Source organism: Microchirus variegatus (genome assembly GCF_963457635.1).
Source record: "Microchirus variegatus genome assembly, chromosome: 17".
NCBI lineage: Eukaryota > Metazoa > Chordata > Actinopteri > Pleuronectiformes > Soleidae > Microchirus > Microchirus variegatus.
This window is the reverse complement of record NC_139818.1, coordinates 15,894,981-15,913,085: the sequence shown is the minus strand read 5'-3', so window position 1 is coordinate 15,913,085 and position 18,105 is coordinate 15,894,981. Positions and strand designations below refer to the sequence as shown.

General features: G+C 42.7%; 1 protein-coding gene across 1 annotated transcript in view; it reads left to right on the top strand.

The window, feature by feature from the left end:
* wnk4a (WNK lysine deficient protein kinase 4a) overlaps nucleotides 1-18,105 on the top strand; it is a gene marked incomplete at its 5' end in the record, with an annotated part of 36,469 nt that overhangs the window by 17,548 nt on the left and 816 nt on the right. The window contains 13 exons of the mRNA XM_083903476.1: nucleotides 2,431-2,519; nucleotides 3,261-3,480; nucleotides 4,686-5,046; nucleotides 5,927-6,078; nucleotides 7,191-7,264; nucleotides 8,518-8,653; nucleotides 9,014-9,130; nucleotides 10,407-10,580; nucleotides 12,311-12,365; nucleotides 12,612-12,734; nucleotides 14,294-15,156; nucleotides 15,386-15,473; nucleotides 17,327-17,945. Coding sequence (XP_083759602.1) covers nucleotides 2,431-2,519; nucleotides 3,261-3,480; nucleotides 4,686-5,046; nucleotides 5,927-6,078; nucleotides 7,191-7,264; nucleotides 8,518-8,653; nucleotides 9,014-9,130; nucleotides 10,407-10,580; nucleotides 12,311-12,365; nucleotides 12,612-12,734; nucleotides 14,294-15,156; nucleotides 15,386-15,473; nucleotides 17,327-17,945 — 3,071 coding nt within the window. The remainder of the gene's footprint in view (nucleotides 1-2,430; nucleotides 2,520-3,260; nucleotides 3,481-4,685; nucleotides 5,047-5,926; nucleotides 6,079-7,190; nucleotides 7,265-8,517; nucleotides 8,654-9,013; nucleotides 9,131-10,406; nucleotides 10,581-12,310; nucleotides 12,366-12,611; nucleotides 12,735-14,293; nucleotides 15,157-15,385; nucleotides 15,474-17,326; nucleotides 17,946-18,105) is intronic.

Genomic DNA, 18,105 nt, shown 5'->3' with positions numbered 1-18,105 from the left:
TTGTCCACATATGTCTGCATCATTGGAATTAGGCCAAAAGGAACCAGGGTATCTTGTGTAAATGTTCTGGATATCCTGAAACCTTGGAAAAGGAGCTTTTTGTCTCTTAAAAGCTCATATTTTTCCATTACAAGGTTACATACCATGATTTTTGTTTGTTTTTAAGGTCAAAATCCTGATGCATGTTTGACTCACTCTATCAGTTCAAAGACTTTGACTGGTTTGCAAAGGCTTGCAGGAAGAAAATACTTTATTGACAAATGACAGATGTGTTAGGTAATGAATTTATGTTAACATGACCATATATGGAGATGAAGATGGTTTGAACCCGTTACACACATGCAGTACAGAAGCCAGCGCATGATTCAGACCATATCACACATTTCTTTGAGAGAAAAATACATGTAGGACATCTTAAGGGTGGAAATAAGTCCGCCAGAAGCACAGTAGTGACTTTAAAGAGTGTAGCATTACAGTAGTTGAGTTACGTCATAGTGGGCAAAAAGCAGGCGACGGCAGAATTATATGTTTTGGAAAACTGTGTCTCATGCTTTGCTCCACAAAGAACGCACTTTCTCTCTCTCTCTCTCGAGTGTCACCTATGCAAAGCAAACATGAGTCTGACGGAGGCTGGAAAGTGAGAGAGTGACAATGCCAACAAGTCGTAGCGGGTCTCTGGCTCCTGCAGAAACTAGACGGCGTCATAATGTTTCATGCGCAGTCGGAAAAACTAGGAAAAATCACATTAGCTGTACTTCTCCTCTTAGTTATTTATGTTAACTGTTTAAAAAGTGGACAAAATGTGCCAATTTATTTGTTTAGCAGTGTCATTAACTACTGACTTACACAAAATGCTGACTTGTATTTGGAGTCTGTTGGTATTTATGTATACATATATATACATATATATATATATATATATATTCTGTATGTATATGAAAGGCAGAATTCATATAAATGTCAGATTCTTGGAAATAATTTCTCTTTGCAAAATTGTCTGTAAATGTTCCATGGCTTGTGCCAAATCTGGTTTACTTTCACTTGATGAATGATGGAATGCATGTTTTTGTGTAAAATACCTATATATACACATACACACAACATGATCAGCATATACACTCTTAGAAATAAGGGTTCCAAAAGGGTTCTTCTACCGGAGCTGAGGTTCTACCTGGAACCATTTGCTTCTGAAAAACCCTTTCCCGAAGAAAGGGTTTTTCAAGGGTTCTTGGTAACACTAATGATTCCAGAACCATTTTGATCCAGAGAACCCTTTAAAACCCCTTTCTTGAATAAGGGATTTTAAAAGGGTTCTTGATGGAACCCTCCAAAAGGGTCCCAGGTGGAATGTTTATAAAAAGGTTCTACCTGGAGCCAAAAAGGGTTCTTTTATGAGGACAAGCCGAGGAACTTGTATGGTTCTACTAAGCACTTCTCCCCCTCATTTAAAAACGATTATATCCTGTACTAATATTCTAGTATCTGGCTACAAGTGTGTAATTATTTTTCATTATTAAGGTCAAACATGCACATTCAGATTTGATGTTTTTGCTTAACGACAGCAGATTCAGTTATTCATTATATAAACCGAAGAAAATGACAAACACTGACATGTGAGCAGCTGGAAATAAGGATTTCCTGGTTCAAAAATGATGTCATTGTGAAACACAAGGATGCGTAATGCTGAAAACACACTGTTCTCTACTGTAGCATTAAGGTTCCCCTGACCTGAAACAAATGTGTTCATATCAATTTAGCCACAGCTCTGCAGTTGTAAGCCAAATTTTCTGCCTAATCCTTATAATCGTGCAAGATAATTGTGGTGGCTTTGCGCTAAATCCACCGATTGTTTTCATTAAATGTGATAACGCAAAGTCAATAACTCTTACGGCATATTTCCTGAGCCCTTATCTCGATCTCTGTCACCACAGGGAAGGTGCAGAGCCACAAATTAGATTTGCAAAAAACTGATTTATTGTGAAGGTGACTCTGAGGTCAGAGAGGCAAAACTGCTTAAACAAACAAACCTCTGTTCTCTGTTCGCTTCAGATCCTCTTAATAGCTGGTTGTTTAGGTATCTGCAGACCCATCCAGATCCTATCAGTGATTGTGGCTGTAATATATGTATATTAATAACATGTGACATGTGCACTTTTTGGTACGTTAAAGCTAAAGCTGTCACGACAGAAAAGGAGAACACTGTGGGGTTTTTCCATTTTCCTGAACTCCAGATACTGTTTTCCTCCAGTGTTGACATGATTGCAGAACAGAATGTCATGGTGGCAAGTGTCACCAAGCAGAGAAGAGTATGTTAGCATGTCGTGCAGGTGGGAGGGGCAGTCAAAGCCAGCAGGGAAGCTCATCTCTTACTTATTGATACAATTTGTAGCTCTGCACAGATGATGTGAAAAGTTTTTTTTCCTCTCGCAGGGAATGAAACCTGACAGTTTCTACAAAGTCAAAGTACCCGAACTGAAGGAGATCATCGAAGGCTGCATCCGTATGAACAAAGATGAAAGGTACAATTGAAACAAGTTATCACGGCGACTGTTTCCAAGTTCACGTCGTTCCGTTTCCCCTGCTTTCTACTTGACTCTACTTTTAGAAAAACACACGTGAGAAAGTTTGCTGCTGCAGCTTCTCACTTTAGTTTTTGCAACTTTGGCCTCACGTGAACATTCACAGCTGTCTGTTGCAAGAAAACAAGGAATCTCACAGTAAAGTCAGACATGTCTGCCGTGTTTTCTCTCAGGTCGTTTTATACCCTTGCAAGTGTGAGTAAGACTCGCGCAAGGTCACTGCGGCCTGATAGAAAGCCTGTTTTGTAACTATATTTGTATAACGCTTCCTGTACTTATCATCGTTTTTACTTCTGTAAAGGCCCACACTGTGATTCCCACAGGGGAATGTCTGTGATTAGCTGCTGAAAGCGAAAAAAAACAAATATCTTCTTTTGAGTATTGAGTAGGCAGCTTTTAATGATAGAAACCTCTGGACCTTCTACACTCTTAGAAATAAGGGTTCCTTCTACAAAGGCTGAGGTTCTACCTGGAACCATTTGCTTCTGAAAAACCCTTGACAGGTTGTAAAGGGTTTTTCAAGGGTTCTTGGTAACACTAATCAAAAGTAAGAACCACTTTGATCAAGAGAACCCTTTAAAACCCCTTTCCTGAATAAAGGGTTTTAAAAGGGTTCCCTCTAAAAGGGTTCCAGGTGGAGTGCAGGAAAAGTATCTAAGTGCCGTCCTTCCGTTCCTGCAGGTACACCATTCAGGACCTCCTGGAACACCCGTTCTTCCACGAGAACAACGGCGTGCACGTGGAGCTGGCGGAGGAGGACGACACGGTGAAGTCGGGCCTGAAGCTGTGGCTGCGCATGGACGACACCAAGAAGCTCCACGGGAAGTACAAGGACAACAACGCCATCGAGTTCCTCTTCGAGCTCTACAAGGATGTGCCCGAGGAGGTGGCTCAGGAGATGGTAGGGCCCCGATAACTGGTGCGCACACACAGACCTCGTATTGTGAGGACAAACATGCTTTGCTTGACCCACTTTGTAGCGGCTAATAGTGAGGAAGTTGAATAATGGATTCCAGATCAAGAGATAGTGGCGACTTCAGCTAACCTCACATCATCCTGACTTTGATTTATGATGATAGCTTTTTATGCTGGTTTTCTGGACTGGATATGTGGCACCGCCTCTCATGTTTTAGTACAATTAGACATCTATTTCCTCTTTGTAAACTAACTAGTCTTTATCTGGATGCTTTAAATAGACAGGGATGTAATTAGATGACTGCTCAAAGTCGATAGATAGATAGATAGATATATACTTTATTGATCCCGAAAGGAAATTCAAGTAGACACTCAACTAATTAGTAATTACTGCTATCTGCTATTAGTGCTATAGAAGGTAAACAATTACTTAACTGCTAAATATTCTTGGATATTAAAGATTTTTTAGAGGTTTCACGCAAACATACAGATATTAGCTTTAGCGATCCTAACATCACATCACAAAAATCTGAAATTCTCTTTCTGCGATGTGTCCTGCGACACTTGACCCCCACCCTCACTAATGCGTCCAGCATCTTTATGTTTCTTTGACAGCGCTGTTATGACAGCGAGCTCCCGACCGCAAAGCGAAAGCCTCGCTGAGTGTGTCAAGGGCACAGCTCAACATTTAATCATCAACTGTTTGTAACGGGAGAGCGTGTCTCAGGAAGCAACTGGGGTCACGTCTTTAATAATATAATGGCTCTCTTGGTCGTTACGAAACGGTCCCTCCAGAAACCTCCTCTGCAGAGGTCACTTTTAATGAAAATGTGAGCCACGCTGGTTCCTGTCTTGTTTACCTCTTTGCTGCAGTTTTCATCGAGATCAAATTTGGTATCAGTAAAGAGAACATCCAGTCCCGTTGTTCCACTGTAATCTGACTATGTGTTGAGTAGCCCACTCTGCTGGAGGCTGTGAAGACACAAAACTGACAGAAAGTGCATTTATAGAATGTTAAATGTTGTTAACACAAAAGCAAACGACTGACTGTTGATGTCACGGCATGCGTATCCAGGTCATTACATACGACAGACCTGCGTGAATTGTCTAAATATTGCAGGAGCGCACTGGGGACCTGCAATATTTACTTGCACCTGTTTTGCCCTGACCGGTTTGTGCGTTCTCATGCAGGTCGTACTTGGCTTTGTGTGCGAGGCGGACTTCAAGCTCGTGGCCAAGGCCATACGGGACAGGGTCAACGCCATCAAGCGCCAGAGGGAGAAGCTGAGGCGGCAGGCAGCGGAGAGGAGGAAGAAGCAGGAGCAGGAGGCCATCGAAGAAGAACCGGAGCATCGGCTCCCGTCACCTCAGCTGCGTTCACCTCAAGTCAGCAACGTTGTGGCAGCGGAGTCACCGACTCCAGCCACCGTCGCGTCCCCCGTCACAAGCTCTGCGGACTCTGGCGTCAGCTCCAACTACCCTGCTGAACTGGAGGAGCCCGAGGCAGACCAGCACTTCCACATCCGCCACAACAGCCTGTCTTCTGCTAACTGTGAGAACCCCCAATATAATTCGCCGGAGTTTGATTGTCTGTCTGTTAGTTAGCAACATAACACGAAAAGTCACAGATGGATTTGGATTAAATTTTCAGGAAATGTCCACAATGGGACCAGGAACAAGTGATTAAATTTTGGGCGTGATCTGTCACGGCGGTGAGGGGCATTGGGGGCCTGAGCTGCCTTGGCGGAGGTCTGTGCTCTCTGAGTGCTTTTCTAGTTTAAACAGTGTTTGTTGTCATGAGTCCAGTTCCTAATACATAATGCATTTGTGAACTACTAAATATTTTTTTAAAATTAAAGAAAAAAAACTCAAATTATTAGCATTATTATTCTGAGCTATAATCATAACACAACATTTCTTGACAGATTTAATATACTTCATTACATCCCAGCACTGTCTTAAACCACTTTTTACATCATCCTTTGTATTGGTCAGTGTTAAACCTCTGACCTCTGACCTCTTGTGTACAGGTTATATACACACATTATATCTCACACACTGCACATCAATCATTTCTGTACAATTGTTCGGAACAGGAAGCCTTTCAGATCTCAGAGCACATTGTCTATGGATAACTTAATTATTCAGTCCCTGTAATTCTTATTTTACGCACACAAACACCAACAAATAGTCTTTTATATTATGTTTTTTAGTCCAAAATACCAGCATTGTGTTATTTTTCATATGATTTCAGTAAAAGTCTCCGAATTTTCTGCACTGCTGTCATCATCATTGATGTGTGTGTTATGCCTCAGTCTGGTGTCATACTCTGGTGTCAGCCCCGCTTGCGCGCGTGCTACAGTCTGTGTTGGTTTAATCGGGCCCACGCAGTTTGTCACATGCTAATGGTTTTATATCCATTGTTGAAACAGCTGACTGTGAGACGGACGGCGATCTGAGCTCCTCCGGGCTCCAGGATCCGCTGGAGGCCGGCACCTTTAACACGCCAGCGACCCCTCCCGCCACGCACGCCAACACCCCGAGTGTCAACGGTCTCCCCATTCCAGCGCTGCGCTTCTCCTCGGTGAGTGGGCCGCATTACAGAGCCTGTTAATCTGAACTAATCTTTGTTAATCGGTCGTACTAAGATGAACACATCCTGATACGAAGTTATGAATGAGATAATACCCTAGTATGAGTAAATTACCGGGCGGTTTCACCCATTTTTTTTTACCACTTGGTCAATTGAAGAATAAACTTACGATCATTATGATGCTCCTGCGTTTGTTTAATTCATATTTGACCCATTTTTTTTAAATTTGTTTTTATGATTTTTTCAGATCTTTTACTACAGTAGAGCAGTTTATGGCTTTTATTTTGTTTGAAGGAAGTGACTTTGAGGTCAATTTTTTGTCATTTTATTGATTTTTTTTATATTTGTTCAATCCCAACTTCCTCTGCTGAATGAAACATGCATCTCAGATCCACTGTTTGATGATCGAATAACACATTTATCTCTGGAAATTAGTAAAAATAAATAAATAATAATAATAATAATTTAAAAAGTAGCTATATTTTTTGGCCGTTTAAAGGTCCCATATTATGCAAAATCAACTTTTTAATCATTTTAATACTGATATTTGGGACTCTGGAGGTCCTATCAGTTGGCAATGTGTGAAAAAAGATGACTCATGTTTTTGTGGTTCTATTCTTGGCTCCACAGTGCAGCACAGAGTCCTACACAAACTTCCAGCCTCAGAGGATTTACCTGTCCAGTGGATAGATGTTATATATGACTGCAATGTGCCTGCTAGAGCCTTTCCAAATACTAACTGCTGTTAGCTGCCACTAGCTTCTGTGGCTGATGTAATTTCCTGTCTGTTAAGTTTTAGTTTTTTTTAAGGTGGACCTAAAGAGATACTACTAAACAGAGCGTTCTGAACAGGGCTGTTTTGGCAGGGTGATTGAACTGCTGTGGTGCTTCATCCTTATGATATTTTGACCAAAGCATGTCACAGACTTGTTCATTAGGACACCAGGGAACTTGTTTAACTTGGAGAAATAGGGTGTAATATGTCTCCTTTAAGAAGTTTGATGTTTACAATGCGACTGAACATCCACAACGACAGAAAAATAGCATAAACTTAAGTCTCTATTTGTTTTTAATCTCGCCACATTCATCTTTTCTATTCATAGAGTATTGCAGTATCCAATAACACTGAACACGGCAACTCAGGGACCCCGAGTGGCTTCAGCTCCCCTGTGGACAGGTAAAGCTCCTCAGCCTTTCTGTTTTCCACTTACTCTGCTCTTTTTCTTTCGTCCAAGGTACAATTGATCTTAACAGTCCAGTCTTTATTAAAGTGAGAGACCTTAAAAATTTGTGCAGATCTAAGAGAACTGTCTGTCCTGTGCCGCTCCTCCTCCTCCTCCACATGTGTGGGGCTGTGATAACAAGCTTAAAGCAGTCGACAGGCTCTCCTGTGTTTTCATTGCACTGAGGCAGAATGGACCCTTGTGGGTTTCTGTGTAACTGGGTCTCAGATGTTGCTGAGGCCCTGTTTTTTCTTGTTTGTGGGATGTTTGGGAGACTGAGCCTTTATTCTCTGCATGAGAGCTGATAATGGACATGCAGATTGTGTGCGCTGAAGGGCTTTCATCAGTTTCATAATGACACTTTTGCCTTTATTTGTGACCCTCACCAAGGCTACAACTAATGACGGATTTCATATTTGATTTATTTACTTTAAAATAGTTTTTAGTTCTTGAAGTTTTTAGTCAACAAAAGCATAGTAACATCATTGCTTTCTTCCTCTTCTGAAAAAACAGTGGAAAAATGATGAGCATAATTTTATCTGCTTTATCTCCTTTATCAGGAAACGGAAAGAATTGTTTGTAATATCAACACAAGTGTTTGCCCTTTGTTTATTTCCATGCTCTTTTTATGCGCAAAAACAGGCTTAGCGTTGCACTAAGGTTACCTATGAAGATTTATTTATTTTTTTAAATAGAGCCGTGTGGACACAGGCCAACCAGCAGACCTGTAAATGTTAGTAAATGTTTGCAGCCAGTGCTGGAGAAGGTGGACGGAGGCAACTCTGTGACCACAGTAATCCAAAAATGCCCAGGAGACGCAATTAGCCGAACCAAAGTGTGTGTTCATAAAAAAAAAAAAGCATGGCATGTTCTCCATTTCTCTGAAAACAAAAACTTCTTCGTTGTACGTTGTAAATACAACATATCACGTGGACTTGTTGCTGTATTCTGATGAACACCAGCTTTATATACAGGCCATGCTAAATGGTATTGTTCAACTTGACTTGTTGTTTACACCCATGAGACAGGCCACTGCAGCACATGAAGTCTTTATTTGACATTTAAGAGTGCTGTTTATTATTATGGGATACCAAGGTAATCACATCTGTTGCGGATGATGTATTGTTATGGGAGGAAAGTTTCAGTGAGGGGTTTTAAAGGGCTTGGTTTCTCACCAGTATAGCGTGTGCACGTTATGTCTTTGCAGCTACGCCTCTGATGTGACTTCAGGCTTGAGCGACGGCAACGAGGGCCCGTCTGAGAAGGGAGAGAAGACGGCTGCAAGGAGAACTGCTGCGAAGCTGTTCCGGAGAAGGGCTCGATCAAGGCTGCGCATCACAGGGGTAAAACGAATGTTGAATTACAACTGATGCCCGTCGTAAACAAATAAATCAACCAGCAGGCATTTTACTTGTGAGTGGCGAGGCGCCACCTTAATTAAGCAAGATTATAATTAGCTATGCTGCTTCTCCTACCAAGCGCAGATATATTTATCCTGTGATCAGGAGCCTCCGGTCTTTTAAGAGGTTTGTTTACTGGAGGCAGAGACAAACAGGTCAAACATAACAGGCAGCAGGACAAAGAGTACAATACACGCATAAAATATGCCATATGTCACAGTGGTCTCATATGACTCACATGTGTTTGCATAGTGTTTTAGTGAGTCAACAGTACCCCTTACATGACACCCTCCCTCCCTGCAGCTCTCAGATAAAGTGGACCGGGTGGTGGAGTGTCAGCTGCAGACACACAATGACAAGATGGTGACGTTCAAGTTTGATCTGGATGGAGACAACCCCGATGACATCGCCGCTGTCATGGTGAGGCCCCTGGGTAGTAATTTTGTCATCTTAGGAAAGAGAAACTACTTGAACATACACTACCGTTTGGGTTCACCTGTACAATTTTTTTGTGTTTTCCATTAAAAGTCACATTTCTATTCATCAAAAGAGTTGCAAAATGAATAGAAAATATAGTCAAGACAGTGTTTTCAACTGTGCTAACACGCTTGCACAAGGGTTTTCAAATCCTCCAATAGCCTTCGAACACGATTAGCAAACACAATGCAGCATTAGAACACTGGGAATGGGCCTCATATTCCATATATTTACCACATTGACAATGCATAGAGTGTATTTCTGATTATTTAATGTTATATTTATGTGCTTTTCCTTCAAAAATAAGGTGACCCCAAACTTTTAAATGGTAGTGTAAATAAAAATGAAGTCAGCTAATAATATGCATGATGTATCCAGCCTGTAGTCAACAGGCCTTTGTTTGGTGATCCTAACTTTAGCGGGTAGCGTATTTTAATTACTAAGGAGTGAGTGACGAAGGTAAGCGGCCCCGTCCTGCTGTTGTCATCTCTGAGCTTCATTAGAGGCCGGAGTGCAGAGAGACATGTCGTACACTTACACGCTGGCGTAATGAGCCAGCGTGTACGGCAGCACACTTTGTTCATTGACCGTACTGTTTTCCCCCTGCCTTTGTAAACACACTGGGCTTCTGTTTACGAGTCCTGGCCCAGTGGGAGCCGCTTGGCTTTCGCTGCAGCAGCTCCCGTCGTTCCCTCTGTACAAGGAGTCCTGACAGGAAACAGTCGCCACGCCCCTAACCACAATTCACAGCAACACTCGGAGCGGCATGAATATGCAAAAAAAAAAAAAACACTGCTGTGTAATGTGGATTTTCATTAAATGGTGTATTTTTCAGTGAGAAAAAGCATATATTTTATTGTATAGCTGCTATTTCTTCTTGTGTTTTTTTATGATCTTATGAACCTTTTACTTATTATGTATTTTATTTATTCTGTACAGCGCTATGGTCCACTGTGGTTTGTTTTAAAGTGCGTAACAAAAAAACTTGGATTGGATGGAGTAAGTTAGATTGACAAGTACATGCAAAGCATGAATACTTTTTAAAGTACTTTTTTCATCTTTTGTGTCATCCTTTTACTCCATTAATCTATTGAATCCCACTGTATACAATGATGTTCAAATTATCTTAAACAGCTTAAAGTATAATTACATCTAACAGAGTATGTTTGGATTGTAGTATGTCCACTGCTAAGTATCTGGATTATCTTTTGTCATCTAGGTGCACAATGAGTTCATCCTGCCGTCAGAGAAGGAGGGCTTCATCCACCGCATGGGCGACATTATCAAACGGGCGAAGGCTCTGATGTCCAAAGACCAGCCGGTCCACTCCGACGGACACAGAATCCCTCAGCCTGCTTTCCACAGCGGCGTTAACTCACTGTCGTCCTCACAGGTCAGCGACACCTGCTCTTTGCCAGTAATCCACGTTATAGCTTTTCTGAGCTGAGAACCAAACAGTGGCTGACTGTGTAAATTATCGTCTGCTTTCAGTTGTTTGTTTGTTGGTATTTTAAAGCAGTTGGACTGTTGCATTACTGCCTCTCTTTCCTTCCTGTCTGATTGTCATGCATTTACATCAGCTATAGTGTGTGTGTGTGTGTGTGGTGGTGCCTTTTTCTAAAGCAGACCCATAAATTTAGTGTCCAAATAAAGCTGTAGCTCTGCTTCCTAGACTGGAAGAAAAAACACCCTCCACCCCCCATGAGACTGGCCCTTATATATAGAAGGTTAAGTGTTCTTAAAGCCACCTGAGGTTGTGGTTTTCAATTAGGCCATAATGTTTCTAAAAGCACTAATGTCATTAAACCCTGTGATTTGTAGATGTGTACCCATACCTCTTTTTTTTTTTTTCCAGCTTTACTCGTTGTTGTTTGTTCCCATAACCACAGGTCCTTTCCAGTGCTTACATTATGACAACATTTCCATTTTATCTGCCCACATTGAATTGGCAAAATGATTTAGGTTTTTGTTGTCTTAAGATTCTGTAAAGCTGTAAAATCAAGACTTCCAGGAAGACGGAAAAAGTTGTTAAGAACAGCGCCGCCCTGTACAAGATATGACCTAATCAGATACAGTTTGTCCACTAAAGGAAAAGTGTTTCTCTGTGTTCTGCCTGGATATGTGCCACTCTGCACAACAAAAAGTCAACAATCTCCTGGTGCCGTATCGTCAAAACGGTCAAAGATATTTGCGGACGGTGGAGTGAATAATGTATAACGTGACTTTTTATGTAGGACAAGACACAAATAAGAGCCATAAACCCTCGAACTTGGCTCCATTTCTGATCCTTTGGGCACTTTAATTATCCGGAGCCACTTTGAACAAATCTCTGCTGGCTTTTCTCCAGTACCTGACTCAGTACTCAGTACATCGACCGCCATCTTCCAAAGAATCATTATGACTGTGCTCGTCAGCTCTGTACTGCTGAAACAGACCTATACTGTTCAGTCATGCTCTGCTCTGGCTCTTGTAACTCTGAGGTTGGGGCTCTATTCTGAGAATCATGTGGTGGCTGAATCCTCGGAAGGCAATTCTTATTATAGCAGTTCTTTGAGCTAAATGCTAACCTCAGTGTGATAACATGCGATATGCTGATGTTCAGCAGGTATATGTGTTCATCATTTTAACCAGCCTTTAAAAACAATTAACTGTCAGGATAACACTATCACCAAATTTACTACAAGTCATCCTTAAAAGACAAAAAAGAATACTGTCAATAACACATTTCAGAGAATTTAATGAAACTTTACACAGAAAAACCACAATGTCGACCTCATAGCAGCACAGACGTGACAGGGATCAGTGAAATCATTAAGATTAGGATGCATAATCTGGGATTAGAGATATTAGCTCTGCTTGTGTGGGTATATGTGTTTATCTGTGTCACAGAAGCCACCAGGATTTTTTTTTTTATCAAATAAAAGATAAAGTCATCCTTACGAAAGCAACAAAAAACTGCAATAGCTCTGCTTGTGAAAACAACACAGTCAGCTCTAGTTCAGCGTCTACCGCTCTTGAATGCAACTGTGAGACTAAATGTGCGTTTGAAGATTTTTATTTTATTTTTTTTCCAGTATTGAACAGAAGTGGAGACTCAAATGTATCAACTGTGCTCTTTTACAGCCTAATCTGCACAGTCACACCTTGCCTCGAACACACTCGTCCTCTTCTCTGCCTGGTAAGTCTGAGTCTCATTAACCTGTTTCAATGATTGAGGGGGACATTTGATGCTAATGCTTGAGGAGATCAATATGATGATTTTTTTTTTGCAAATCTAAAAACCTTACAAAGTCCGTCTTACTCACTGCATGACAGATTGATATGCATGTGTATTTGCATCTTACTATGCATGCCTTTTTTTTTGTTTTTGCATGTGCAGACATGTGCACAAGCATCTTACCCATGCACGTGTGTTTTGCCTTAGACTTCACTGTGGCTAACCAAAGTGTAGGCTCTCCACTGGTTCCCAATGGAGACGTCATCAATGCAGACATTACTTCATCTGGGCGACCTCTCTTGCGCTCCCAGTCTTTCCACAACGCCCCAGGTAAATAGCCCTTAGTCCCCTCCCTTAAGTCCCCCCGCGTGAAGAGCCCTAGCATTGTTTACTGTTTGGCTCGTTGAAAAAAAGTGTTAGTCCTTTGGCAAAGGAATAATTCAAAGCAAAGCTCAGCTACCTCAACTAAACCCCCACTCACATTCTCAGGGGGAGGTGTTGTTGGTATTGTTCTGACATTCGCATGGCGCCATTCGCCACCCCTACACCTCAAAGCCTCCGTCTGTCTCCGCTCTGCAGCATGCCCTCTCGGGTAATTACCTCACCTGAACGGGGCTTTCTCGCTTTTAAAGAGATTTGAATGCCATTGCTGTAAACCCCCCGAGCTTTGCTTCAGTGCTGCGATAGCAACATCTGTTTGGCAGCACAAACTCCTACAGAAATTCCAAGCCTTATCCTCCCCCCTGTTTCAGTCTTCCTCCCCGTGGGGACAGGGGGCATCTGAAGTAAATTTAGGAACACATATCCTCCATAATGTACCCTGTTGCAGCCTCAGCGGCCATCTGCACATCTGCATCCTCTCTGGTCCTGTGTCTCCTCTCTGCTGGATGCGCGCTGCACGGTCGCTTTCGCAATTGCCCCATGGCCTCCCGCCACAGTTATAGAGTGTTGCCTAACCTTAGGTTTTTCCGTCAGCATGGAAAAAAAGTTGAGGCTGGTTTGCATCATCAGGAACATGAGGTGTGGTTTGCAACTGTGGATCCATTGTTGAGGGGAAAAGTCAAATCAATGGATGGAGCCAGGACACTGGCATCTGAAACTATTCCCTTAGGAGTGATGAAGAAAAGATGCTGATTACTTTAATTTTACACTGAGAACCAAAAAAGTTGTGTGCCCCCCCCCCCCCCCCACACACACACACGCACACACACGTGTGTTTGATTTAAACCCCTCTAAAATGCCCTACGTCAGCCTCGCTCACTTGCACTTGCTCAGTGTGCAAGTGTGCTGAGGCTTAAACATGCAATTATGTCCGGATACTGCTTAAAACAAAATGTCTTTGTTCACCATGGAAACCCCATTATTTGAAAGTGCAGGAAAGATTTATGCTCCGCATGGCAGGGGGAGGGTTGAAGGAAGAACGGGAAGGAACAAACGTGGAAAGAAGGACAAGTTAATTTGTCCAATAATCCACTGCAACCTGCAGTTTTGATGCACAAATGAAATGTAGACATTAAGAAAATGTTTACTCATATCATAACAAGATGATATCAGTGTAATGTAATTATTTCACCTTGCATCGGGCAGTGGAAGGGACTGCAATTTACAAAAAAAAATATTACTATTATAATAATTAAGCAAAAATAATACTAACTGTATTACTAAATTGCATTCTGTGTCTGTGCTTTAGAGGCAGGCAGTCTCACGATGACATGCACATGTGGCAGGTCATTCTGGAAGTAATACACAGAAAACAGTGGAAACTGAGCCATCTGATTTTTTACTAAAACTTGTAATTCACTAATATAACAAGTAATTAGGTCATGTTACTTTGAAAAGGGGTAAATTATTACACTGGTTAAGACTGTCATTATGTCTTTGTCTTTCAGGATCTCCGCTTCACCACCAGCACCATCACCATCACCATCCTGCGTCACTCCTGCCGCACCACCAGCACTACCATGTGCCCTACATGGGCCACGCGGGCCAAACACACTTCCCATTCCCGTACCCAGGTTCTCCGGGTTCCCCGAAGCCTGCAGGGTTGCATCCTCCCCTCACACGTGTGGCCAGCAACCCCGCCTTCCCTTCTGTTCCCTCCCCTGCCCCCAGCTCCCCTGGTCCTCAGAGTGAGATCCCGAGTCCTAACAGCAATGAGAACATCACCCTGTCCCCACCTGCTCCTCAGCACCCCAACATGTGGCCTCCTCACACACAGCCCCTGTTTTCCTTGGCTAACGTCATCTCTATGGCCATGAGCATGGCTCAGTCTTTTATCCCTCCTGCAAGCCTGCCCACCCAGGGTATGCCCTCCTTTCCAGGCTATCACCCCCAATTACCGCCTCACTTGGCCCCACAGACAGGTTACCATTACCCACAACATTACCAGGCCCCACAGGTAGAGCTGCCTTACCCAACAGTGGGCCTCCAAACACAGAACAATGTCTACCAAAGCCCTGAAAATATGCTTCATATGGACGTAGATGGTTTTCCACAGACCGGTTACCCGAGCTGGCCACATCTCGCCTCCCCACCTTCACTGCCTTCCACTCCTCCACTGGTTCATCAGGAGCCTCTTTATCAGGTCGGATACTCCACTCCCCCCGGCCTGGCACAGGAGGGCAGTCTGCACAATTATGTGGCTCCGTACACATCACATGTTCCAGCTCAGGCTCAATCCACGCCACAAGTCTCCAGTTCAAGCTCTTCGTCAGATCTTTCCCCATCGCCGCCAGAGAGCCCCACAAGCACTGTGAGTCTGATCTCACATCTGTCACATGAGTTGATTCAATTACAAAAAAATATTTTAAGTGGTGATTCATTTTTATTTTTATTGCCATGACTAACAGCTGAAACATTAAGTTTCAGAAGGTTGTTGATGAGAATCTGCATCTGCATATTTCTTTGTATTAGATCACACATGGGTGACTATACCTTTGGCAATGATTATATTACTAATTGTCTTTATTCTTCCTGTTTAGTTATCACCCTTCAGCACACAATTGCACCAGTTTGTACCCGAGATGAATGGCAGTAGCCCAGTACCGGAAGTCTCTTCTCCTGAATCTGGTAAGGAATGTGTGCATTTGCGTTTTCTCCTTGGTCCCTGCGTTAAAACAAAATGCGTGGTATGTTATTAACCAACAGCTGAGAGGGCTGGATAATAACATACTGTATGAGGTTTGTGTTTGCACCCCAAACAAACCCACACGCAGGCTTGTGTATACACACAAATTCGCTGAAAACCAAAGTCTTTCTCGTCCTGCTCCATTTTTATAATGTATCGGGTCTAAATACAGTCTGATGTCTTTGTCATGGTCAATTTGTCTTTAGAGTTGTTTTCACTTTCCCCCGCCTCTTACTTTGCCAGTCATATTTTCGACGACATTCTCGTCCATTAGCTGTGCCTCGGGGGGTTGTTGCGTAACAGTCTCGAGTGTAATGTCCCATTTGCTGTGAACACAAACGTAGGTGTGATTGTGATCCTCCCCACCGTCTTGGACCAATCGGCGAGCAGCTCTGCTCGTTACGGGCCTCTCCTCCCACATCCACACCTGTCAGTATTTATACCGTCCTCAGAAGTCCACATTCAACAGAGTCCCCTCTGTTGAATGTGGGCGCAGACCCAAACAGGCTGTGTTTACTGTAAGTAGGACACTTAGTGGGCAAAGTGAGACACTGCAGGATTTTTATACCCTAAAATGATCTGCAGATGTGAGTGCTCTCAGGCTGTTTCTGCGCTCGACTTGAATGTGACACCAGAAAAACACCCTCGATCACGATTATCAGTTCTTCTCCTTCATGTAATTTAAAACTCTTTATAGGATTTAATTCAGGTATAGTAGCATATTAGGAAATCCATCCATCTCTCCACTAGATGTACCTCTTGTACTGAAACAAAAAGTAAATATTAATTGTGTGAGTTGATTGTATATTACAGAGTTGTCCTATTTTAGGGGAAAAAAACAAATACAAAACCGATCTCTTTTAAGGAAACACATAATTTGATTATAATCAGTCCATTGCAATCAGGTATGAGAACTGCTCTTTAGCCAATGATTGGCTGTCACTTATATACATTAACTGTCCAGATACACAGCTGTAGTCAGTCAGTACTACAGTGTACTAGTATTATTGATTATATCACCAATATATTAAAAACACTTGGTAACACTTTAGATTAGGGAACACATATTCACCATTAACTAGGTGCTTACTAACAAATATAAGTAGCATATTAGCCCTTTATTAGTACTCTTTAAGCATGTATTAACACCTTATTCTTCATAACCTTATTCTACCTCCAGTACGACATGAATTAAGATTTTAGGTGACATAAGGTGATAATACGTGCTTAATATTTATTAATAAAGGGCTAGTATGCCACTTGCATGTTAGTAAGCACCTAGTTCCAGGCTATTCAACTTAAGGCCCGGGGGACAGAACCGGCCCTTCTAGCAATTTGGACCGGCCCAGGGTCCATTAACCCATAAATAATGAATGTATTATTAAAAAGCCAATAAAACCATAGCCTATTTCTGGCACTTTGCTACACAATAGCCTATTGTGCACCTTAATGTAGTTTATATTGTGACTGTTACACCCAAATGTACCTGAATGTTGGTGGTTTTGTTACTTTCTTTTGCACAAAACTAGCAGCCATTTCAATAAATAAGTGCTAAATAATTTATAACATTTTGTATCTATTTGTACATGCAACACAAAATAGTAGTACAGGGGTTGACCGGCCCACTGGCTGGACAGCCTTCTGAAAAGCTGGCACTCCAGAAATTTTAGTTTTCAATTTAGCTGACCTAGTTAATGGTGAATATGTGCTCCCTAATCTAAAGTGTTACCAAAAACTTTCTTCAGTAATAATAATTTTATTTTTAACGGTTTTAATCAAGGTTACTTTCTTACAGAAGTCCAGTCTGCACCGGTGACTGTCGGCCGATTCCAGGTGACGCCCAGCATTGACATTCCTGCGCCTGCTGTGCCTGTCGTTGTTGTGCCCTCTGCACTGCAGCCTGAGGTGAGGAGTAGCACCCCGTCTGAAAGCAGCACAGAGGAACAGGGGGAGTCTGAGACAAGCCTGGGCACCTCGCTCACCATGTCTCCTCCTCACCCTCATCCTCACAGAGGGTCGGCCGCGGTTCTCCAGGATCAGGAGGACGGGCAGCCGGGGTGGGCTGGGAGCCAGGAGCATCAGGAGCAGCAGCAGCAACATGACGGAGGAGAGGAGGACGAGGAGGAGGAGGAGGGAGAGGTGGTCGGGGAACGGCAGAGAACGAGGAAGAGGAGTCGGAGGAGAGCGCAGAGCCTCAGCCTGATGGGCACGTCTGCCGACAGCGGGCTTTCAGTGACGGCTGCTGAGATGGAAGGGAGGCTGTGGGATGGGGCGGCGGGCAGCCCACAGTACAACACTGCCCTTCATAATCTATGGATGATGACTTACAGCCGGAGCGGTCCCTACGTGAGCACCGATGACTCAGACAGTGATGATGAAGAAATGCTGGAAGAGCTTCAGGAACTGAGAGATAAGTAAGTGATGCCAGCAAACATGCCCAGAATACAGTCTGTACCCAAAAGCAGCTATAAAAACTATATTAATGGAAGACAATTTATAAGATATTCACATTTCACTTTGAAATTGTCAGTAAGGTGAGGTTGAATTAAATAGGGCAGAACATGAGAGCATTCA